Raw genomic sequence first — 26,327 nt, forward strand, 5'->3', positions numbered from 1 at the left:
AAAATCACTTGGTATTGGAGCCAGTCACTCTCAAGATAGCCAGATGCCTGTTACTCCATCCGAATTAAGTGAATATTATACGGCATCAGTCTCTAACTTCAACTTTCCGAAAGTATCAGAAACTACCAAACATTATAGATCTGTCACTCCAAGTAACAGAGATAAATTCTATTTCATGTACGTACACCCTTCACAGGTAGAAAAAGCAGTCAGATCAATTCGAACTAAAGCTAAAGGTCCAGACAATATCTCAATATCCATGATTTCTAATTGCATTGACATATTTCTTCCTGCCCTTGCGCATTTATTTAACTTCTCTCTACAGAATGGAGTGTATCCCTCAGAATGGAAGCGTGCCAATGTACGTCCTGTGCCCAAAAAGAAAATCCCAACAGTCTGTAGTGATTTTAGGCCTATCAATATCCTCTGTGCACTTAGTAAGGCATTAGAAAGAATTGTTCATGAGCAGATATGTGAATATATGTCTAATTATCACATCCTAAATCCCTACCAATCTGGCTTCAAGAAAGGCCATAGTACTACTATGGCTCTGCTGAGAGTTACGGACGATATACGCACGGCCATCGATAAGAGACAGCTTACTATCTTATGTCTCTTTGATTTCTCTAAGGCATTTGACTCTGTTAATCATGAGTTGTTTCTTGCAAAGTTGAAGTCAATTGGTTTCTCGCAGAGTGCTCTATCTTGGTTTGAATCATATCTATCAAGTAGATCACAAAGAGTTACATTTGTTGACGGACGATCCTCTATCTGGGAATCAGTAAACTGTGGCGTACCACAAGGATCAGTCCTCGGTCCTTTATGCTTTTCTATTTATATTAATGACATTTCTGAAGTCTTTAAAAGTAGTACTTTTCATATGTATGCTGATGACTTACAAGCTTACTTCCACTTCAGTCCCACTAACGCACCTTCTTGTATAATGCATTTCAACCATGATATCTCTCGATTGATCGAATGGAGCGCAAATCATAACCTCCAATTAAATGTGGCTAAGACCCAGCTTATTTGCATAGGTTACTCAAAACTCCTGAAAACTGTTGACCTCAAATCCCTCCCACCAATAAAAATTCTAGATTCAGATATCCATTATAGTGACACCGTTAACAATCTAGGACTCATTTTCGACAGAACCCTATCCTGGTCTGATCATACGTCAAATGTGATCAGAAAAGTTGTGTCATCCGTGCATATTTTGAAACGTAACGTGTCATGTACACCACCTTTTATGCGGAAACTACTTGTTCAAAGTCTTATATTCCCCATAATTGACTATGGATCAGTCGTATACAACGACTTATCCGAAACTTTGAACATACAACTACAGAGGGTGCAAAACGCATGTGTTCGTTACGTGACAAATGCCAGGCGTGATGAACACATAACACCCTATTACATTCAGCTGCAATGGTTGAAACTCCATGAACGATGGGAAATCTATCTCAGTAGCCGTTGCTACGCACAAAATTCTCAAACTGAAGACCCCACCCTACCTATATAATGCATTTAAATCTATGGAGTCAGTACATAACAGAGATAATAGGTTTACAAAAACTACCCTTCAAATTCCCCTTCATCGTACCACTAAATTTAACAAATCTTTTGTTTGCACTGCATCCCGTATCTTCAATGTCTTTAACCTTCACCGTTTCACAAATGACAGGAACTGCACCCAACTAAAGCAGTCCTTAACATCTATCTTCCTGGAGGAGTACGCAAGGGGCTGAGATCAGGTATTCTTGTGTCCAATAATAAGAAATATGTATATTTCTAAGAAAATTGTTTCTGTTTTTTTATATTCCTGAGATTCTTGTAGCCTAAAATATTAAAAAATCGAATGATATGCTTTATTACTTCTTATATGATTTATGTTTTAACTTTATTGGAATTGGTATCTGTATTTTAATTTTAAGTTTAATTTTAAGTTTAATGTTTAATTTGATATTTTAATATTATAAAATGTAGTTAGTATATTCATAAACTTGTATTGTGTTATAAGTAGATGCTACATAAAGGGGCTTTTCAGCCTCAGTGGCATGTATATCATCATTATCAATAAATTCAATTCAATTCAATTCAATTCAATTCAATTCTCTGTTTCTCTTATCCCTCCTGGCAGAGTACATTATTCTCCTAGGTAATTTATCGACCTCCATTTGCCTCACATGACTCCACCACCAAAGCCTGTTTTTGGCTCCAGCTTCATCCATTGAATTCATTCCTAACTTAGCCATTCTCTTCACATTCAGAGTACCCTCATCTATTTGTACCAGCGATCATTACCGATACTTCGTGTCTGGTCCTTCCAACTTATGAATCAGATATTCTGAGTCCACCAAACATTTTCTCCCTTACAGCACAGTCAGTCTGAAAACAGACTGATGTAAAGATAGCTTTGATCAAGAGCTCACTTCCTACTCACAAATACATTATTGTTGATCACAACTGCAAACTCACTGCATTAGCTTTACTACATCTTGATACAATCTCACTTACTGTACTACTATCCTGGCAGAATACACATCGTAAATATGAGCAGTGATCCACCTATTCCAGTTTTGTATTCTCAACCTGACATTCAATTCTCTTAGGTTTCTTCCCTACTGACATCACTTTAGTCTTGGAAATGGTAATTTACAAATCACACTCACTGCACCTCTTTTCCTTTCACGAAGAGGTATTTTAAAAATGGACTGCACATATACTTGTATGGATATATCTTTTTTTTTGTTTGTTGAGGGGCCGATGACCTAGATGTTAGGCCCCTTTAAATAACAATTATCTTCTTCTTAATAATAATAATGTTATTGACTTTACGTCGCACAACCTACCTTTATGGTTTTCGGAGACGCCGAGGTGCCGGAATTCAGTCCCGCAGGAGTTCTTTTATGTGTCAGTAAATCTATCTACACGAGGCAGACGTAGTTGAGTACCTTTAAATATCACCGGACTGAGCCAGGATCGAACCTTCAAAGTTGGGGTCAGAAGGCCAGCGCCTCAACCATCTGAATCGTCGTCATCATCATCATCATCCTTTTTTTTTAATTTGTAATGAGTTCTGAAAATCCCAAATACAGTACTTTTCCAAAAGTGGACTGATAAATTATCGTACAAGAAAAAATACTGTGATGTACTGCCAGAGTCTTTAAAACTAAAATGACAACACAGAGAGGTGGCGTGCTTTACTATCGACTACCAAAAACCAAACTAAATCCCCTGGCGCAACAGCCCCAAAGGGCCATGGCCTACCAAGTGACTGCTGTTCAGCCCGAAGGCCTACAGATTATGAGGTGTCATTTGATCGGCATGATAAATCCTTTACAAGTACTAAATCTCATTGTAGACCGTATTGGACATCAGAATATGAACATTAAAATAAGAATAATAGTTAACACCACCTTTCCAATACTTATCTCTCCTCATATTTAGGAAATAAACATTACAACAGGCGTTGTAAGATGGGACATGTTTCGCTTAACTGTCGTAAGTATCATCAGCTGAAATAAATCTTAGCCTGAAGTTAGGTCAGGGCCCCGAACCTAGTGTCCTTAAAATATATGGTACCCCAAGAATCAACATTTACATTTAGAAAATCAAATAGGCTTAAAACTAGTGTGAAAAAAACATAGAATGTTACAACATGGCTAAGAGAAAAACACACAATCATGTTGAAACAGAGGATAAAAACAGGAAGTACTATACAGAGCTGGTAGTGAAATAAAAAAAACATTAGGATATCATTGCTACCAGTCAGTCAATCAGAATGTTCAAACATAAAACAAGAGTGAAAATATATAAGAGTGTTCATCATGGCTAAGTGAAAAAAACACGTAATCATGTTGCCAGAGGTTAAAAACATAAGGTACAACACAGAGCTGGCAGTATAATAATCAAACTCATAGCTACCAGTCAGTTAATAAAAATGTTCATACATAACAAAAAATGATGATTATATTCTTTTGAATTATTCATTCAAATGTAAATGTTGATTCTTAGAGTACCATATATTTTAAGGACACTAGGTTCGGGGCCCTGACCTAACTTTAGGCTAAGATTTATTTCGGCTGATGATGCTTACGACAGTTAAGCGAAACATGTCCCGTCTTACCACGCCTGTTGTAATGTTTATTTCCTAAATATAAGGAAAGATAAGTATTGGAAAGGTGGTGTTAACTATTATTCTTATTTTAATGTTCATATGATGAATCCTCTCAGCCGTTATTCTTGGCTTTCTAGACCGGAGCTGCTATCTCACCATCAGATGGTAATCATGTAAGCTAAATAGACGTTGAACCAACCCTCAGATCAAAGTAAAAATCCCTTAACTGGCCAGGAATCGAACCTGGGGCCTCCAGTAAGAGGCAAGCAAGCTACCCCTACACCACAGGGCCAGCTTTATAAACTACACTACTATTTATTAAAAACTACACGTGCACCTGCATTCAAGTTTTCAATTCGTACAGTTTGTACTCATGAACACTGTTGAACACATAGTACTCTATTCTCCAACACAGCCTCTCACAGTGCAATGTCATTCCCAGAGCAGGTCACATTCCTATACAGCTAAAATGTTAAAATTCACTTCCAAAGTGAGGCTCAACTTGCAGGATTACAGCAAGATACAGCAGATATTTTAGATTCAAGAGGTCAAATGGACTGTATCCTGATTGACTTATCCAAGGCTTCCGATAGATTAGATCATGGGAGAGCACTGATGAAAATGAGGGCTATTGAACTAGCCTAAAATGTGCTTTAATACCCACTCACACTCACTCCGTAGGCTTCTGAGGGACATGAAGTTCCCGTGCTGATCTCACAATCCTCTTCCATCCTTTTCGATCTTGAGCCTGCTCTTCCCAGTTATCAATTTGGAGGGTCTGGCATACCTTGTTGATCTCCTTCTTCCAGGTGCTTCGGGGTCTTCCTGAAGGTCTTTTCCCGTTAAGAGATCCCTTGTATAGATCTACTGGTGCTCTGTTACCCTGCATCCTCAGTACATGTCCAGCCCAGTGCAGTCTGCTGGATTCTATTACACCCATTATAGTGTGTTGTTGAGAGAGGGTGTAAATCTCATAGTTAGATCTTTTCTGCCAGCTTTGAGAGGTAGGATCGAACCATGGGCCAAATATTTTTCTATAAACATTATTCTCAAAGACTTGCAACTGCTGCTGCTCTTTCTTGGTTAAAAGTGGTTGAATGGGTGCCTAAATTCCTAGAAAACAGATCTCAGAGAATCACTGAATTATTATCTAATCCTGTAATGATTAAGACGGAGGACAGTATTATAGGACTTTTAAGTTTTCTGATGTACAGGGTGGCACATGAAATGAATCACCATTTGTTTCTTACATAATTTGTCGGTTGCACTAGACATCCCATTGAGCATCTCAATAGCAGTAGCAGTGAAATGAAGCGTAATTCACAATACCATAGCTAGGGGACAACGGAAGACTGACGACGCAGCAGCAGTCAGCAGTTGTGTTACTCTTTGAAGAAATTAAAAGCCCTATTGTGACTCAGAAGCATTTTCGACAACTGTTTAACACTGACGGGCCCTTTGCAAGAGGATCATGCACAGTCTGTATGAGAAAGCTTTATGGGAAGGAACAATGTTGGAACTGAAGCGACCTCGACTGAAGCCTGTTTTTCCGACAGAGAATATCAAAGCAGTATGAGATGCTATATAGAAAAACCCCGGTAAATTGTGCAGAAAAGCAGCAGTACAACTGGGGATATCGAAATGCTCCATTCAACGGATTCTTAAAACTGACGTCCATATGTACTCGTACAAGATGACCTCTGCGCAGAAGCTCACTGATGAACACAAGTGGTAGAGACTACTGTCTGCTCACTGGTGGAGGATAAGTAACAAACGCTTAACAATGTTTGGTTTTCTGATGAGGCGCATTTTCATTTGGACGGTGAGGTTAACAAACAAAATGTACGCTTTATTGCTACTGAAAATCCACAAGTACTTCATGCTCTGAAGATTATAGAGTGGGCCACAATTTTCAGTCACGGACTTATTGGGCCCTTTTTCTTTGAAGAAACTGGGAACAGTGAGCGTTATTTAAGCATGCTCCACAATAACTTCGTTCCACAGCTTCTTGCTACTGCATTTCCCATTAGCATGCAGTGGTTCGTGCAAGATGGAGCAAGGCCACACACTACAAATATTGTGTTGGATTTTTTAAATGAGCATTTTAACATGCAGGTCATTTCACTCAGATTTCCAGTCGTTTCAATGACGGACAATTTTGACCTCCCAATAGTCCAGACAACATTTTTCTTTGGGAGCACCTAAAGGAAAATATTCTTTTCCAAAATGTCCATATGATTTAATGCAGATCAAAAGACTTATTCTTCAAACTTGCAGTGAAATCATGGAAGACATGTGTCGTAGGGGTAATTACTAACATCACTGTTCATTTGAAGGAAGTTAGAAATCAAAATGTTGGCCATACTGATCATGTGCTGAGTTAGAACAATTCTCCACTGTGTTTTTCATTGTAGTATCAGTTTCTTTGAGTTTGTGTTGACAATTCAGTTTTTATTCAATAACCAAATGGCGACTCATTCCATGCGCCATCCTGTATATAAATGATATGAGTAAAGAACTAGAATCACAGATAAGGATATCTGCAGATGATGTTATACAGTCTAGAGCAGAAAATAAGTTACAGGATTGTGAGCGACTATACAAAGACCTCGACAATGTTGAGAGAACTGTGATATCTGAATCCATTTCTTTTCAATTTTGACTAAGTTATAAAGGTTGAGAGGTGGACAGCAGACAACGGTATGATGGTAAATGAGATGAAAAGTCAGGTTATTAGTTTAACCTACAGGAAAAGTCCTCTCAGTTTTAATTACTGTGTTGATGGAGTGATGGGGATCACTGTAAGTACAGTACCTAGGTGTCACATTAATGAGGTTGTAAAGAAAGAATACAGATCTCTTCACGTGGTTATGAAAGTATTTAAGAGTTGTAGTAAGGAGGTAAAGGAAAGGGTGTCTGCTAAGATTCCAATTAGAATATGGTTCCAATGTATGGGAACACATCATGATTACTTAATATGAGAACTGGTAAAGATCTACAGGAAAGCGGCACAATTTGTTCTTGGTGATTTCCAACAAAAGAGTAGTGTTACAAAAATGTTTCAAAGTTCGGGCTGGGAAAACTTGGGAGTAATTGGGAGTAAAGAGACTAGCTGCTTGACTAAGCAGTAAGTTCTGAGCTGTAAGTGGAGAGATGGCGTGGAATGGCATTAGTAGACAAATAAGCGTAAATGGAGCTTTTAAAAGTTGGAAGGATCATAATATGAAGTTAAAGTTGAAATTCAAGAGGATAAATTGGGACAAGTATTCATTTATAGGATGAGAAATAAGGGATTGGAATAATTTATAAAGAGGAATCTGCTACCTGGGCGATAGCCCTACATGCAGATCATTGATGAATGAGTGACAGTCACTAACTCAGGACCATCTCATACTTGTCTTGTGCTCACTTCCGATTGACTCAAGACTGACTGAATCATCAGCTCTGCTTTCTATATAGGTCAGCAGAAGATTCTTACAATTTCCACTTCCAGATTTTCTGGGCACATTCCCTATTGTTAACAATATTCCAACTTCTTCTAAGGAGGCTCCTCATCGTGAACCTGAAAAATTCACCGTTGACCCTACCCACAATGTCACCTCTTGCTGGCACTGTCGCCTTCCACCAACACCCTATACTCTTGGTCTAGTAACAACACACTATCATTTGACATACTTTTGTGAAGTACCACAGTCTTCATGTATTCCATGTAGAAATAAAATGTTGAATTTATATGCATATTAGAAATTGTTTGTTATAATTCCTTAGATGTACGGTATATATATATGCAAATACTTCGTGCATATCTTTTCCGTAATTTAGAGAAGAAAAACTCAGGTGTGAGCATTATTTGGTACTGCTTCACCTCAAACAATGGAACCCATTATATTGTAGCATTGTACAGCGTGAGCTTGCAAGTTTGGGGAAATGAGTTGGCCCAAAATAATTGACGAATGGAGTGGTAGAATTTTGATGCAGCTTGCATTCTATTGCCTATTTCTTGGTTTATGGTATTGTCAGAAGAAACAAAGCTCCCTAAGTATTTGAAGTTATTGACAATGTCTCCTTCTTCATTTTGCACATGCAGGTGGACTGCTTCAGGATTTGGACTCATCACTAAACCGACGGTTTTACTTCAGCTGATCATCATTCCCATTCATTCAAATTCTTCATGCCAAAGATCTAGTTTAGCTTCAATTTCTGCTTCTGTCTCACCCCATAGCATAACATCATCAGCAGATACAAGTGCATTTGTTGCCTGATCATTTTCACTGCTTTTATAACCTCATCCATTATAATAATGATGAGAAGTGGTGATAGACAACTTCCTTGTTGGATTCCGCTCTTGGTTTCAAATCAGTTTGACCTGCCTCCTTGAATTTGCATACAGCTCTGTCTCTCGATATAGTTGCTTTACTCATGCTATAATCTTATCTGGCACTTCTTTATGCCTCAGACATTACCATATGTGCTTACATGGTACATGATCATATGCCTTCTCAATATCCAAGAATACAACTATAACCATTCTATTTTGATCTCAGTATTTTTCAAAGAGCATTCTTAATACCAATATAAATGGTCCATTATTGGACATTCTTGTCGAAAAAATGAGGTCTAGCGTTGATCTGTTCGCTCTAAATCCATGTTGTTCTTCCTCAAGTTTAGTTTCAACGTATTTTCTGATTTTTCTCCCCATATATTTTTAACCCATGGGATAGAAGGGTTTCGTCTCTATACCTGTTACACTTCTTTTGGTCATCTTTCTTAAATAGTGGAATAATCACTTTTTTTTTTCCTAAATTTTATTTAGTAGTCTGTACAACCATTGTATTCCAAGTTCTCCAAGTGCTTTGATCATGTCCACACTGAACTCATCCAATTCTGAAGACTACTTGTTTTTCATTTTACATATTGCTGTCTCCACTTCCCAGCCAGGTCAAACTTTTTACATTACAATTGGGGTAAGCGGATTATTCAATGGTGCAGATTGTTTGCATATACAGTATAAAATATGATTATTCAAATTACTTTGACAAAGCTTAGACACACAAAACTATACAATGAATAGTAAACTAAAGTACATCAAATTAATGTTCCGGTGCTACCTTAGCAGTAGGCACAATGTGCTTAACTTACCAAAGGTAAGTATATATAATATAATTTTGAAATAGGATTCATCTCTAACCCTAAATGTCACTCGTTATGCATCACAAGACTAACAAAATGTGATTGACATTATACTCACCACATTGCAACAAGGATTCCTGCAACTACACCAGGTTTTGTGAAGAACATGATGAACTTGAAGAAATCAGAATCCTGTTTGAGCTGGAACAACTCCTCCAGGATCATTTGATACATATTGTCATAGCCCCGGAATGGCCCACAGTTTGAAGCTTTCACTCTAAAAAGAAATTACACTATGTTTATTTTGTCTTGAGAAGTACTCTAACATACAAGTTCAATGTTATCAGGCTTAATGTACTCACTGTGTGAGAATGTAACCATAGGCAATGATTACTCCGAGTAGAGATAAGAAAGACAGCACGAGAAACACTGTTTGCGTCTGAGCAGCTCTCCATGACCGTACTGAGGGCTGGCAGTTCTTTAGGACACCAATCTGCAAATTAAATTGCATATCAATTTGAGAGAACTTAATAACAAAACAGAGAACCTTTCATATCACTCATCCAGGGAAAAAACAGATAAGTCTTTTTTTTCTTCATTTTTTGTAATTTTTGACTAAAGTCAATACTCTTTATCTTTTGACACTGACAAGTCTTTTCATCATAATACTGAAGAAATAGCCAAATTTTACTTGCAGATTACCGTATAATCTCGAATACCACCCGCCACCGAATAAGACCCGCACCCTAATTTTGAAAGAACAAAATTTAAAAAAAAAGTGAAGTCAAAATTATTTACAATCTTTACTAACACACATCAAATGATTAGAAAATACAAATAAAAGTAAACAAACATTTCCAGAACGGAATCCAACGAGTTCATTCATCATCATTAGTACCCACTTCGGAACTTTCATCACCATCACCTTCCCACAAAATGTCGTCATCGCTGCCATCCATAGCATTGGAAATGCTACATTTCCTGAAGCTCTTCTGTATGAGGTCTCCAGGGATACGATTCCATGCTGTCAAAATCCACGAACACAGCAGCTGAACTTCCGGGCGCTGAATGCGACCAGTTGGTGTCAGTGAGTGATTATCAGCCGCCATCCATTCCGTATAGAGCTGTTTCAAGGCTGCTTTAAATGGACGGTTCACGCAGACATCCAGCGGCTGTAGCATAGACGTCATCACACCCGGAATGACTGCTAGGTCGGTTTTCCCATCCTTGATATGTTTCTTCACAGCGTCAGTTGTGTGGCCATGGTAACTGTCAAGAACAAGCAAGCTCTTTTGTCCCAATAATGCACCAGGGTGACGTTGCCAGACACACTGTACCCAGTCTTCCGCAAGTGAACTGACCATCCAGCCGGAGTTCTGAGATCCGACGATAACACCAGAGGGTAGATTTTTAGGAAGCGCCTTTCACTTGGGAACAATGTACGGTGGCAATTTGGTTCCGTTGACGAGAATACACAACATTACCATACACCGTTGTTTTTCATTACCACCTGTTCTAATGGTAACACTCCTGTCCACTGGCATTTCAAAGTAGACTGGCATCTGATATGCATTGCCAATTTGGGAAAGCAAATATGCATTTTCCTTCCACAACCGAATTATGTGACGCTGAAATGACAATAACTTCTCATCGTAGGCATCAAGAAGACACTGTGAAATTGAGGTATGCCTTCGTACGCTCAAACCATTTCTTTTATAAAAATTACAAACCCATCCTCGGCTTGCCTTAAACCCTTCCATTGAAAGTTCCTTTGCGATCTCTAATGCCTTTAGCTGACACATTTTGGCTGACACACCATATCCCAATTTCCGCCTTTCTGTCACATATTTATAAAGCTTTTTTTTTCAATTTCTGGAAACTGTACACTCAGTCTACGAAAAGCTCTAAGATCACCACTACATGTTAATAGCACATTTTTATTCTTTCTCCAATTGCGAATACACGACTCATCAATATCGTATTTCCTACCGACAGCATGATTTCCAATAATTTTGGCTTCCCGAACTACTTTCAGTTTTTCACTCTCAGTAAAAGATCGCAAACGCTTTGTGGAATTCATGCTAATACTCCGAGAATGTGCGTGAGACTGACGCCAAGCACGGAAGTACCGTATACTGAGAGCGGAGAGGGCATTGTTGCCAAGCCGCGCCGGCAGTGATGCCTGATTTACGCGCATTCGGAAAGAAATTTCCCAAAATTTTAAATAAGACCCGCACCCAATTTTGGAAGTGATATTTTAGAAAGAAACAGTGCAGGTGGTACTAGAGATTATACGGTATTCAAGAATAAAAAGCAGTCACAGTAAGAACCAGGTAAGTTGAGTTATCTTGTTAATATTCTGAATATTGTTAATAAAAGTGGCTTCAATCAAATAAGTCAGTTTGTCTTGTGTGTAATACATTTTCTGTAGGTATTGTGAATGTGGACATTATTGTCTTGTAAATGAATTATTGGTAGTGAATTTACACAACCGCCTTTGGTATAGATACATTAACTAATGAACTCTCAACAATTTGCTGGATGATAACTATTTTGTTCTTACCTTTTTTATGTAGAAAGTAATAAACATCTTGATAACGATAATGAATGACAGGAGTGGACTGAAGAAAAACCCAACAAAAAACAAAGTTTGATTATATATGAGGTTCAAAGTGTTCCTAGCAATATCAAACTCAGGAACTCCAATTCCTTTCCAGAGAGTCCTATGGAACAGAATAACAAATTTTTAATAAAAGTCTAATTTATATCTACCAAAAGTTATGATTTTGTTTTAAAATCTAGTTCTGATAACAACTGTGCTTACTCATAAATGCGTCTCCGTACCAGCTCCGAAAGACTAGTACCCACTATGGCAATCAAGAAATCCATAAGAACCAGCCGATAAACCTCTTGTCCAAGAGACGTCTCCCAGCACTATAAGAGAAATGACATACAAATTAGCAACAAACAATGTTGACAACAGAGAGGTAATAAAGTGAATAGGTACAGTATTTCTTGTTCCTCCTGTCCATGACTTGAATAGGGAAACTCTCGACAGTTAAGTGAGCAGAGTGATTAACAGTAGTAGTTTAAATAATGAAAACCCAAGCATGTCAGTACATCATCATCATCATCATCATCATCATCATCATCATCATCATCATCATCGTTGTCATCATCAATCATCATCATCATCAATGTCCCACTCCAATCGCCCGGGTGTGGTTAACAAGAGTCCTCCACTCCTTTCTGTCCTTCCAATTTTCCTGTCACTTTTCATGTCAATACCGGACTCACATTTAAATTTAGAGGAATTTTTAATGTAATGTGTACTGTTTGACCGCTGGGCAATGAAACAGCAGCTATTCCTGTCCACATTACTTTCTAGTACAACAAATCCCTTTCATCCCACTAGGCCTAGTCATTCAATTTCTGGATTGTACTTTCTGCAACCACATGGAATACTGTTATCCCTGTTACCAGCTCCCTCTGTGGATCAGTGGTAGAGTGTTGGTCTCTGGATCCCAAGATCATGGTTTCAAACCTGGAGGAGGTGGCCACATTTTTGAAAGGACGATGGGATAGGAAATGGCTTGAATGGGGAAGGAAACAACCGTGGCCTTAATTAAGGTACAGCCCAGCATTTGCCTGGTGAAAAAATCGACACAGAAAATCATCTTCAGGGCTGCTGACAATGGGGTTCAAATCCACTATCTTCTGAATGCAAGCTGATAGCTATGTGACCCAATCCGTGCAGCTACTTGCTCGGTGCATTCCTGGTACAATTACATTTTGGCACTACTGCAACTGCAACTTTAAAATATTGCTCTTGTGACATTGCAACATTTAACCAGCCATGGCTGAAAACTGGCCGAGGCTCCTTCACGTCCCTTGAGGTTTATTGATTGTGATACAAAATGCCAAATGAATTGGAAACTGATGCCTCTTGAAAGAAAATGGAAGTACTTTATCAGATGTTAAGTCAATTTGAGGGAATATAGCTCTCTTGTCTAGTTTTTTTTCCCTTATTATTTCCAAATCTAAACAATTTTCATATATACTTCTTACAATTAGGCCCTGATCTGGTTCCCTTAAGGAGGCAAACCATTAATCCCAAGGAATTCAAGACTTATGTATGAAATTGAAGTATCAAGCTCATCTTCAGTAGTAATCGGTTGACGCTTGTGTAGGGTTTTGACTACCGGGTATAAGCCCAATGATTTTCAAATTAATTACTTAATTAAGAAAGGCAACTTTCGAAGAAAATCATGACATCTTTCGCAGAAGTTAACGTTTTGCTATAAATTTCAATCATGATATACAGTAATCATCCTGGCTGGAAGTTCAATAACATTTGATTCATTACCATCTACCGAGGCATACTCGCCATAACAGATTTCTTGCAAAAAATCAGTGAATTTAATTATTTTTTGTGGTTTTGCCCACATATTTTTATGTAAGTGGCACATTTTGAAGAAGGGTCAGTGAGGAGAGCATTTACCGTAATACAATTATAAATAAATAATTGTTCGGCGATAAGCATGTGCCAAACAGGCAAAACCTTTATGATATCTCCTCCAAGAGCAATCATTTTCCCACCAGAAGGAAAGGAATGTAATTAGTTGTGATATGTTTTAGAAGACAATTCACATACATTAATGAACGACTATTTGCCATTGGGGCTTTATTCCACATTAAGCCATCCTAATCGACTATTGTCAGCTGCTTTGGAATTTAATTTTAATACAGACACCGGACTCTCATTTAAATTTAGAGGAATTTTGAATGTAATGTGTATTGTTCGACCGGTGGGCAGCAAAACAGCAGCTATTCCTGTCCTGTCCTGAAAGTTGTTCCTGGTTTGTTACGAGTACCATGACAGCCAAATCGAAATTGAAAATTAGCACATTAGTATGACACGGAGGATCAACTCACTTTGCTAACTACCGGAATGGAAGCAGTTAACAGCCTTGGTGTGAAAATTACGACATTAAAAAAGTTAAAGTTTCTCCAAAATCAATCAAGCTAACAAATACAGGGAGAGATGACATGGAGGAGGTAACGTTTAAATTTATCCGATATCACTTCAAGCTAGCAAATATAGGGAGAACTACAGAAGAGAGAGTAAAACAGCCAAGCAACTCGCTACAACACAGGCGGAAGAAGCCAAAGTACAGCTGACTGGGAAGACGTCTGACTGCTCATGCACTGCTACATGCTTCAGCGCTCTCACAGTTCAGGCAGCCTTGATGTAGTGGTGAGCACTTTGGCCGATCAGAATACTACATTTTTCTTTAATAATTTAAAAATATATAGCAAGAAATTTTTGTGCTTGTAAAGACACTTTCCATATTTACAGGCCAAGAGCTTTCGTCAGAATGCTTTACGATGTCAATTGGTTCAGTCGTTCTCTCAAACTCGCAGCAACAAAAATCAGCCTAGTGTTTTAAATATACTAGATGTTGCATGTTTTATGACAGATGAAACAAAAATATGATCCTTTAAAATAGCTAATGTGATAAGTTACAGGCACCATACAGAATAACTTGCAGAACTTTGTTCTGGCGATTAATGATAGGCTTCCTCTTTGCACATTGTGCACAATAAAATTATTATAAAATAATAGCTTGAGTCCTGCACTTCAAGAGCTGTTTACAATATACTGCGATTCGCAAAAGCATGCTGAGAATGCAACCCTATTATCTTAGACTCAGGAAGGGTTATGAGATTCTCGAGCAAGAAGAATTACCATCCCTAGTTTAAACCGTTCATATTAGTGACCCTAGATGATGAAACCATGTCATATACATGAAATACAGGAAACAGGCATTACGTCTAAAAAAGAGAAATGGGTAAAGCTACAAGATGATGATTACAACACACATTTATTGATTTCAAAATTGAAAATAGTAGATAAATCAGGGCACCATAGGAGGTGGAAACAAGAGGATCATAGGAACACCACTCACACAGCCCTGCCGACTAATCAATGAAAATCATGTTGAAGGAAAATTTAAGAAAAAGATTCTCATAACACAGTACTCACACTATCATTCTTTTCTTGAAGCCAAAATGTAACTAGGACACCGACAATGACAACTTCTAAACAGAATGTCCGAAGTAGAGTGACATACAAAGCTGTACGAGGATTGCGATACTCTTCAAACCTAGGAAGAAAAAGAAAGTTAAAATTATAAAGGTCTACTTAGTATATTTCACCTCATATTTAAGCAACGGGACCATCAGTCCCTTGTATATACAGTGCAATATCGCTAATCCAGCTCGCTCATCCAGACCGGTGTTGGATTACGGGAAAAACTGGATTACTGAAATTTATAGGCTACAATTTCTGGTTTTATAGAAAATATGAGACAACTGTACATATTCCAAGAGGTTAATTTAAGCACACTTTACTTAATATTGTACGTAGTGTATGTTATGTACATACCAGCAACTAAAAAATACATACTTCAATTAAGAACCCTTACAAAACCACTGGAATATTCCTCACGACCTGCTCACCTGATGAGTTAAACTAAGCACTGTCCCTGCATTGCAGGAGGCCATAGCTCTTACGGGATTTACAAGGCTATTTACTTACAAACCACTGGGATAAACATCATGATTTCCACGGATTCTCTGAACAATACCACCCGAATGCGATGCTAAGATGGTCCCTTATGCACATTCGCCGCCGATTGCTTTTCCAGTACAGTACTTCCTCAAATTACCGCAATGATGAGACGTTAAGACCAAGATCCATAAGTATGCCATAGCCATCCTTTCGTGAGATGCAGCTTTTTGAAAAACACATGATTGAGGATTTAGCGTTAATGGGACCGAAATTTCTGGATGGTTGATCCGGGAAATCGTTCCTTTGAGGAACAGATAATGCGGGATTTTTACAACGTGTTTAATTAGGATGCTCGCGGGACCACGCAATTTGAACGAATAATACGGGAAAACGTAGTTTCCAGAAATGTACAATCGAGGTTCTACTGTATATACCGGGTGAATGTATTGGAAAATCAAATGTCCCTCAATAAATTATGCTGGTGTGAGTTATAGATATAAGAAAGCGGTAACAGAGAAGAAATTTAGGCGCAGGGATTCTTAGGTAAACAGATAAGAAGACGAGTAATGGTGTTATTACTTGAGCTATTCAAGGACGGTTATAACCTCCAACGATATTCCGCCAATATCCCGCAGAATGGCCTACTGAAGCCTCTCTTGCCTTCTACCCAAGGAACAACTACGAATTTAAAGGCACAATGAGGAAAATGGCAATACGTTGCTTCCCTGCTGGCATGCAGTCAGAGACGTTGCCATGGTAACCTGTAGGTTCGTTGTCGGTCTGTCGGTCACTCAATGCAGAGCATGATACCCGCAGAAAATAGTAAATTTCTCCATCATTTGAAGAGTAAGGTAAATTATGAACATAACAAAAGTTGTTTATAATGAAAATGTGTTTCACACACGGTCCACAGACTTTACAGAAAATCAATAGTATAAGAGAAAATGGAGAAAAACCGTTCTGGTTTTCCTGTAAACCCTCCATCTATTCAAAGATTTTAATATGATATGCATATCGAAACCTTCCTCGGGACGAGTATAATCTAAATATGAAGTTTGGTTGAGATCTATCCAGCCGTTTCACCGTGATGGTGGAACAAACAGACAAACAAACAGACACAAAAAATAAAAAACCACCGATTCGGTCTTGAGCTGACTTCATCATCATCATCATCATCATCATCATCATCATTTCCCTTTATCCAGCTGTAGCCGGGTAGGGGCAAATATGGTTCCTCTCCACTTTCTTCGGTCTTTCCACCACTCCTCCTCCAACACTGTGTCCCAGTCCAAGTTTCTTTCTATAATGCTGCGCTGGATGGTATCCTTCCATCTCAATCGTGGTCGTCCACGGCCTCTCCTTCCTTGGATTTACATTTCCATCACCCTTTGTGGCATTCTTTCGTCGCTCATTCGCTTTATGTGCCCAAACCATCTTAGTCGGCTCTTCTCTATTCTATCATTCATTTTTTCCACTCCAATTTCTTCCCGGATTTTCTCATTCCTTATTTTATCTCTTCTACTCTTCTGTATCATACTCCTCAAGAATTTCATTTTGGCTGCCTGTATTCGACTCTCATCCTTCTTTGTCATTGTCCAAGTTTCTGCTCCGTAAGTTGTTATGGGTACGTAATACATCTTGTACATAGCATCCTTTGCTTCCATTGGCACATCTTTGTCCAATAACATATTTCTTACACTATGATAGAAACAACTTCCAGCTTGAATCCTTTTACTAATCTCAGCATCCAGTCGAGCATTCTCCATTAATTCACTCCCCAGGTATTTAAACGTTTCCACTACTTCCAGGGGCTTGTCTGCAAGTCTAATCTGACCTTTCCCTTCTTTCTCCCCTCTAGTCATAACAAGAGTTTTACTCTTTTCTACACTTATTTTCAATCCACATTCTTCAATCTTCCCATTCACCACATTCAACTGTTCTTGAACCTTCCTGTCGTCTTCTCCCCAAATCACAATATCATCTGCAAATAACAACATGTTCATTTCTCTTCCTCCATATGCTGCTTTTGCTGTTCTCATGATGTCATCCATTACTAGTGTAAACAGGATTGGTGATAGAACACTTCCCTGTCTCAGCCCACTAGTTATTTTGAACCAACTTGTCCTGCCAACTTGTGTTTGCACGCAACTACAACATTCCTTATACAATGCCATGATCATTTTTATTAATCCCTGTCCAATTCCTTTTTGCACCAGACTGTCCCAAACTTTCGTCCTAGGGACACTGTCATATGCCTTTTCAATATCAATGAAAGTCATCACCATATCATTCCCGTACTCCCAATGCTTTTCCATTAGTTGTCTCATAATGAAAATGGGCTCTATTGTTGACCTTCCACTTCTGAAACCAAACTGATTTTCCTGTATCTGCTTCTCAACCCTCAACCTTATTCTACTTTCCAGTATCCTTTCCATTATCTTAGCAACATGGGATATTAGAGTAATTCCCCTGTAGTTCTTCAAAACTTTCTTATCACCTTTCTTGAAAATTGGGATGATTATTCCTTTTTGCCAATCCTCAGGGACCTCCTTATTCTCCCAGACATTCCTGAGAACCCGATATGTCCACTGCAGGCCTACAGCTCCAGCTCCCTTTATCATCTCCACCGAAATTTCATCTATTCCAGCAGTTTTTCCATTCTTTATCTTTCTTACTGCCATTTCAATTTCATTCATTGTAATTTCTTTATCCATTTCTTCGTCAACTAATTGCCTTTCCTGGTCGTCCATTGAATGACTGTCATCCGTTCTTGTGTTCACCAGCTTCTGAAAATACTCTCTCCATCTATTTCTTATTTCTTCTGGCTTTGTTAAAATTATGCCACCTTCATCCTTCACAAATCTGGTGTTTACTTGATCTCTCTTTTTGTTTCTTAAGATACCATACAGTAATTTCTTGCTGCCCTGCATATCATCTCTCAATTTCTGTGTGAATAAGGCCCAGCTTTTCCTCTTTTCTTCCTCCACTACTTTCTTGGCCAAATTCTTTGCCTCCACATATTTTCTTCTACTTTCTTCGGATGTTTTCCATGCTTTCCATGCCATTTTCTTTTCCTTCACTTTAATCTTTACCCTATCATTCCACCAGTGTGTTTCTTTGTCCTTCACATTTCCTGATGTTCTACCACACACCTTTTCTGCACATCCAACCAGTGCTTCCTTAAATCTTTTCCATTCCTCTTCAACATTCCCCACCTCTGTCCTGGGTACCAAGGGTATTATTTCCCTTTGAAATTCTTCTTGTATGCTTTTCTCCTTCAACTTCCATACTTTAATTCTTTTCTCTCTTCTTAATTTTTCAATCTTTCCAACTTTCAATTTTCCTATCACAACTCTATGATCTCCACCAAAGGCTTCTTCAGGCATGGCTGTTACATCTACAAGGTTCTTCCAGTGTTCTTTCTCTATGATTATATAATCAATCATGGTCTTTGTTCGTCTGTCTCCCCAGCCACACCTTGTAATCTTCTGACTGTTCTTCTTCCTAAACCAGGTGTTTCCAACAATCATTTGATTCCTCATGCAAAAATCCTGGATTTACATTTCCATATCCAAAGGGCCCTACAACATCTTCCTTTCCTTGTCTTTCCATTCCAACTTGTGCATTTAGATCTCCCATCAATGGTACTTCCTTATCTTCTATCTGTCTCTCCACTTCCTCTAAGAAGTCCTCTAGATGTTCATCTATGCAACCAGTTTGTGGGGCATACAACTGAAATAGATCTTTCATGCCATTTTCAAACTGGAGTCTCATCATCATCATCATCATCATCCTCCTATCGCTGACGTACTTTGTATATTCCAGATATTCTTGGATTTCTCTTCTAAGTATGATGGCCACTCCATTTTTTGCTTCAGGTCCTCCGCTGTAATACAGCCTGTATCCTTCTCTCAGAGGGATCTCCCCTGTACCCGTCTTCTTGGTCTCGCACAGTCCAAGTATGGCTATATCTTTTTCTATCATGAAGTCAACCAGTTCTTCTGTCTTTCCCGTCAGTGTCAGTACATTAACTGTTGCAATTTTGATGTAGTTTGGTGCTGGTTGCCCATTTATCACAGTTCCCCCAGCACCTGAAGAGCTGCGCGTCGCTTTTAGCAGGGGACGCCCTAACCTTTTCCGAGGCACCATATCTGCTTTGTCCATATAGGCTATTGTTACGATGGGCTCGCCACAGCCAAAGGCATTTTATACCTACTGCCAGGTTCAAAATTAGGCCGCCCCTAACATGGAGACAGACGCCTTTCTTAGCCGCTCCTCTGGAGTACAGACGCTATGGATATGCCCCTTCCGCCATCTCCGCCGTGCCAAAGTCCACCTTCTCCGCCGTAGATGCCGTTGAGGTCTTCACTCGTAACCCTGAGCTGGGACCCATACCAGATGTTACACACCGGGTCAGTGTGCTGACTTAAAACGGATAAATATATGAAAAATTGGCAAAACAAACGAAATTACAGACAGCGGACCCTCTACAACTTTATTTATATAGATTTATTTAGTAAAACATTTAGCAGCATTTTTACACGAAAATGTTGCACTTCAAATGATACACAATAAAAATATTACCTTCCTATATTTATTTAGCAATTAATTTTAAATTAGGGGTGTCACTATGTTAATAACAGTATCCAGAAGTCTTACACTCAAAAAGATATTAATTATTATTCAAAAGTCTTACTTTTTCGAACATATACAGCAAAATATGTGGTTTAGAAAGAATAACAACAACTCCAGTGCACAATATAGTTGGGATAAGAGAAGGACGAAGACAGTAATTTATTATTTCGGGGTGGAAAGCACAAGTCACAGTTTACGGATGGCTGTACTGGGAGAAGCATATGGTGGAGACCATCCAAGAGTGGTTGCAATAATGAGTGGGGAAAATTGAAACAATAAAGGAAATAAGAGAGAAGAAAATGAAAGTGTGGAAACTAAGAAGGTAAAAATATACAGGAGATACTGAACAATAAATTCTAGCAATGGAAGTTGGAAGTGTGGAAGAGTCCAAGTTTAAAGAGACATTTGTAAGCAATGCACAGAACATCTGCAAGAAATGATGAGAGCAAGGCAAGAATGGAATAGAGATAAAAAGTAACAGTATCAAGAAATTAAAAAGAGATGGAAAAAATTTACTAACTGAAGCAAAGAGGAAAGCTGGAAGAAATTGACAAGAGAGATAGAAGAGGATGTACAGGAGAGCAAAACAATGCTATGTGGGCTTGCTTTTTTGTTTTGTTTTGTTTTTATAACAATTGGCTTTACGTAGCACTGACACAGATAGGTCTTACGGCGACGATGGGACAGGAAAGGCCTAGGAGTGGGAAGGAAGCGGCCGTGGCCTGAATTATGATTCTGCACCAGTATTTGCCTGGCTGAAAATGGAAAACCATGGAAAACCTTCTCCAGGGCTTCCAACAGTGGGATATGGGCTTATAAAAAGCAAGAGAAGAGTATGCATGAAGCTGAAAGATGAAGGTTGAGAGTTACTAACACAGCCTAAAGAGATAAAGAAAACATGTGAAGACTATTTTGACTAATTCTTGAATGTGAGACACAGTGTGCGAGAGACAATAGTGGTAGAGCATGAAGACACAAACAGAAAATGATATAACAATGTTACAGGTAGAATTGAAGTTAAAAGGATAAAAATGAGGAATGCAGTAGACATTGATGAAATCCACATCCTAATGGAACAAAATTAAAGAAAAAAGAATAGTGGAAGGAAAGAGGAAGTTGGAGAAGTACACAATAAATGCCTTGACCCAGATGGATTAGGAAAAATTATGATAAAAATAAATGTGTTTATGAAAAGAAGCATGGCACTGATGGTTTATTCATTATAGAGACGAGTAAACTCACATATCTTAAGTTCTTCATTTGCTATTTTTCATGATCTGAAAGCAAAATTCACGACTTTTTCAGGACTTTCATGATCAAAATTCCAAATAATGACATTTTCATCACTTTCATTACTTTCATGACCTGTAGACACCTTGCAATAATCCAAGTGAATAGCAACAAAGACAGTGAAGAGTTTTAGAGGCCACACTACAATTAGCTGCAATTCAAATCCAGATGGTTCAAACATAGAACACAGTATGTCAGAAGGATAAAAAGGTCAGATTACCGGACATGCCAAATAATGGAGATTGCACTTTACCTAGTCTAGTCACATATAGTTATACTGTATATTATAATAGCAATATATAGAGTTCACACTGTAAAAGAGAAATACAATTTTTAGATATGAATGAACAAGTATTTATACTAAGAATTTTTAGGTACACTATTCCAAATGACACAGGAATTAATTCTTCCTGATCACTTATCGACTGCATCATGATGTTCATAGGAAAACTGGCTACAGAAGTCTTCATGATTTCCTTTCAAATGTGTTTATTTATGTGCTATTAATTTTATTTAAGTGACTGTGTGCCAATGATGGCTCCAAGAGCCAAAACATGTCCACATATTACATAAAATAAATTTCATTGTGCTAAGCCTGTATTGTCATAAGTATCACTTTAGGAATCCTTATGTATTCCACCTTTACAATACAATTTGAGTCTTTAATAATAGACTACATTAAAAATCGATACACGTTTCATCTGTAGCGGCACATCATGAGTTGACTCATGAATAACAGACCTTATAAAAATTGTCACATGGACAATGGTACATATACAAAGTAAAAAATACATTCACTGTATAGATAAAAATGGCATATGTTGTTTTATCCCTAAAAAAATCAAATGTTAGTGCAACTTTGTAACAAAAATCTTGAGGAGTCTATCCGTATGTTGAGCATAATTGATGTTGATGGACTGAGTTGTTCAAAAACATGGAAGTGAATCCAAGTGAATAGCAACAAAGACAGTGAAGAGTTTTAGAGGCCACACTACAATTAGCTGCAATTCAAATCCAGATGGTTCAAACATAGAACACAGTATGTCAGAAGGATTAAAAGGTCAGATTACCGGACATGCCAAATAATGGAGATTGCACTTTACCTAGTCTAGTCTAATAGGTGGAACAGTTGATGAGAACTGCATGGTTGTTAGCGGAGTACTGCATAGGTATCAACCACACCACAACGTATCAACGTAACTTAGAATTAGTCATCTAAAATTAGAATAAGTAGTGTTTTAATATTATAGGGTCGAAACCAGTAATGTAATGTAAAATGTTTTAAGTACCTTATAATAAATAATAGTATTGATAGGTGGAAAGCCCAATCATTGTTATCATTGTATCATTTGTATTCATTTTATGTGATTATTTTGCAGCTAGGTATTTTGGCCAGTGTTTTCTTTAGTTGTGATATTAAATTTAAGAGATATAATCCACCTGACAGCCACCCCTATTAGGGAATTAAAAGATCGTCCTGCTAATCAGTTCATATGAACAATATTTCATTTATCTGATGTTTGGATGTAAGTGGGGCTTGAGTTAAAACTCAAGATTAAAACTGCCAACCATCAGGTGTCAGGAGGATTTTCTCTTCCAGATTTTATTGGAAAAAGAAAATCCAATACATGGTATTTCAAGTCAGGGAGTACAAAATTTGTACCATTTAATGGTGTCCATCAATCGCCAATGACTTCTTCAACACAGCTGGATAATGGTGTCTGGGATTTTGTTTATTCTTAGGAAGTTCAGTGTCTCCTTAGGAATTGTCCCCCTAGCACCAATCATAAGGCCAATGACTTCCCATTTTGTAATTTCCAAGATCCTCAATGCATGGTTCATATATGGCTTTTTTCTCCTCACACACTAATCAAGGCTGCAGTTCATTTTCCTCAAATCTTACAGTGAGATCAATCACCATACCCGTACCTTTCACCCGGTCAAAGACAACAATATCGGTTCAGTCATGTGGATCCATTTGTAGAAAGATGTTCTACTTCTTCATAGATCTCCAAGTGTTGTTTATGGAGGCTTCCAGCAATCAATGTGTGAACTGTATTGTCCCGATTGATTTTCATTAGCACTCCCTTATGACAGATCCCTAATACATGAGGTAAAGTTTCGAATTCGTCACATCTTCTGCAACAGGATGTATTAAGGCTCCTTCCAGGGAGAGATCGAATTGGGATAACATAATAGTTCATTTTAATTGCTTCTGTCCATTGTCTGCTTGACATACCTCTCTTATTACTGATCCAAGTGTTTTCTTTCTTCCAGTGGGTAAAAAATATCACTCCCTTACCCTAGGATGGTAACATGCACCACCTTCTATAGGAATCTTCATGGAGTACTATTTGGATGAGCTTAGAAGAGTGTTTTCATGATGTTCAACTTGTTCCTTGCTAAGCGGCAGGCATTCAAGGCAATGGGCGATTTCAGTATGGAGCTCTCCAATGGCTTCAATGCATGAGCTTCTCACATGTATCAGCCTTTTGCAAATATTTATATGCTGACTGAAAGCCTCCTATTGAGCTTTGAAAATTCCAAGTCCTCTAAGACTGTGTGGTACATAAATCATTGCATTTGGGGCATCAATAAGTAATCCAATGGAGCTCCTTACATGTTTATCATTGTCACCAAGAAATTTCATTGTCAAGTTTTTAAGAGATGCACACTAGATCGGGTAGATAAACTGTGGCTAAGTATAATGGTTGAGTATATTTAGCTTTCGATCTGGAATGAGAAGGGGTGAACTAACCAGCTGGTTCAAACTCCTTGTGACCTGACTGATTACTGCAGAAAGATTAAATTTAATATAAATTTTTTAAGTAAATATTATTTTACAGCAGAATGACTATTTATGATGTCAGTTGATCATCCTACCAAGTTTTATTACAAACAATCTAGTCCAACCCATACAGTTCCCTGGTGAGTGAATCTTACTTACCGAACAAGCCAAGAGAAAATTACAGGTGCAACTGTTAGGATGAGTGTAACAATCAGGGCCATCATCATAGACATTCTCGAGTCTGTTATGAGGTGAGCATTCAACATGAGCCACATAACAGTTCCTGTACCAAGCAGAATAACTGTTGACAGTACGTGAACTGCTAATTGCACCACAGTGATATACAAGCTCCCCAGGAATGTACGTTTCTCGTAATGTTTAGCATCTTCACTGAGAAGCTCCTGAAAAAATAGACTTGTTTGACAGACATACTCTAGAAGAAAAATAAGTAAGCAACACCATAAAGATCTCATCAAGTCACAATGCAGTGTACAAATTTCTTCTCGTACACAGCATAAAAGATCTACAAATTGTGGAAGAACACATTTACACTATGCACATGAATAATCAAAGAGGTTATGGTATTTTTATCTTTTAAACATTTCCAGTAGAAAAAATGAAAAATGAAATGTACTTTTTAGTTCCTGTGAATGGGAATAACATTTTTCTTTAACATTTGGATGTTCATTACTCATTAAGGGCTGTATACTTTCCATTATTGTTTGAACTAAATTTTTAAAAGTTTTGAGCCAATCTGAAATGATGTTCTAAGTATGTCATACATTATATGGATTTTCTTACTAAATACTAAGTTACTGCATATTTATTTTGCTATTTAATTGCTCAATGAATGAGAATACACACAAAACACTATTTTCATGTAATGAGCAGCAATTCTATTTTATCAGTATTCATGCCTTATGTTTGTTAAAACAGTCTGTTTGGTTCTATTTAATTTTTATCTATGTGTCTGTTACAGCATCACAGGAAATTGGCTTGAGGGAATTTCATAAAACTTGATATTATGTTAAGCATTTTTGCTACCATTTTGTGATTAGTGTTCAAGAAAAGTGGGTTAGGGGTGGGGGTGAAATGGAAAGCCAGACACAACTAGAATAAACTAAAAAAATCAATATCTCCCTTAACACTAAAAAGACAGCTGAGTTCACAATGATCTGTAACAACAACAACAACAACAACAACAACAACAACAACAACAACAACAACAACAACAACGACGACGACGACGACGACGACGACAACAACAACAACAACAACAATAATGCAAACTTGGAAGCTGGTTGTAAGCAATAATAAGTACAATGCCTCACTCTAATAATTATAATGCTTGGTGAACAGCTTGTTGACTGTAGTGTGAGTGTGAGGGCAGTCAATTGAGATTTTTCCATGCCAATATGAGCAAAAGGAATTTTTAAATTTTTTTAATAAAAATTTTATTTGTTCGGGGCGTCGACCTAGAAAGATCTTTTGCCCCTACTTGCACCATATGTGAGGAACCTGCATGTATTTTGTAAATGGCGGAAGTGTAAAGTCTTGAATGTGAGGAAAGGAATGTTAACACCCAGTCCTCAGGCCAGCGATATTAATCATTTACAATTAAAAACCCCTGACCCAGCCAGGAATCAAACCCAGGGCCGCCAGGTGACAGGTGGACGTGTTGCCCCTACACCGCGGGGACGGACAAAGAAATTATATACTGCAAAGATATGATATCTTAGCTGAGCTACAAAATATCTTGTTAGATTATTCAGGCAGAGAAGGCAATAATT

The 26,327-nt window shown here is 38.0% G+C and overlaps 1 protein-coding gene across 6 annotated transcripts in view; it reads right to left on the reverse strand.

The window, feature by feature from the left end:
• The window catches only part of LOC136876524 (transmembrane channel-like protein 5), a 187,062-nt gene that overhangs the window by 34,785 nt on the left and 125,950 nt on the right, over nt 1-26,327 (reverse strand). For all 6 annotated transcript variants that reach the window (XM_067150547.2, XM_067150542.2, XM_067150545.2 and 3 more), the window contains 6 exons: nt 24,697-24,938; nt 15,297-15,417; nt 12,075-12,184; nt 11,814-11,973; nt 9,613-9,743; nt 9,369-9,527 (listed from right to left, as the gene is read on the reverse strand). In XM_067150547.2, the coding sequence (XP_067006648.1) occupies nt 9,369-9,527; nt 9,613-9,743; nt 11,814-11,973; nt 12,075-12,184; nt 15,297-15,417; nt 24,697-24,938 (923 nt within the window). The remainder of the gene's footprint in view (nt 1-9,368; nt 9,528-9,612; nt 9,744-11,813; nt 11,974-12,074; nt 12,185-15,296; nt 15,418-24,696; nt 24,939-26,327) is intronic.

Source organism: Anabrus simplex, chromosome 6 (genome assembly GCF_040414725.1).
Source record: "Anabrus simplex isolate iqAnaSimp1 chromosome 6, ASM4041472v1, whole genome shotgun sequence".
Taxonomy (NCBI): domain Eukaryota; kingdom Metazoa; phylum Arthropoda; class Insecta; order Orthoptera; family Tettigoniidae; genus Anabrus; species Anabrus simplex.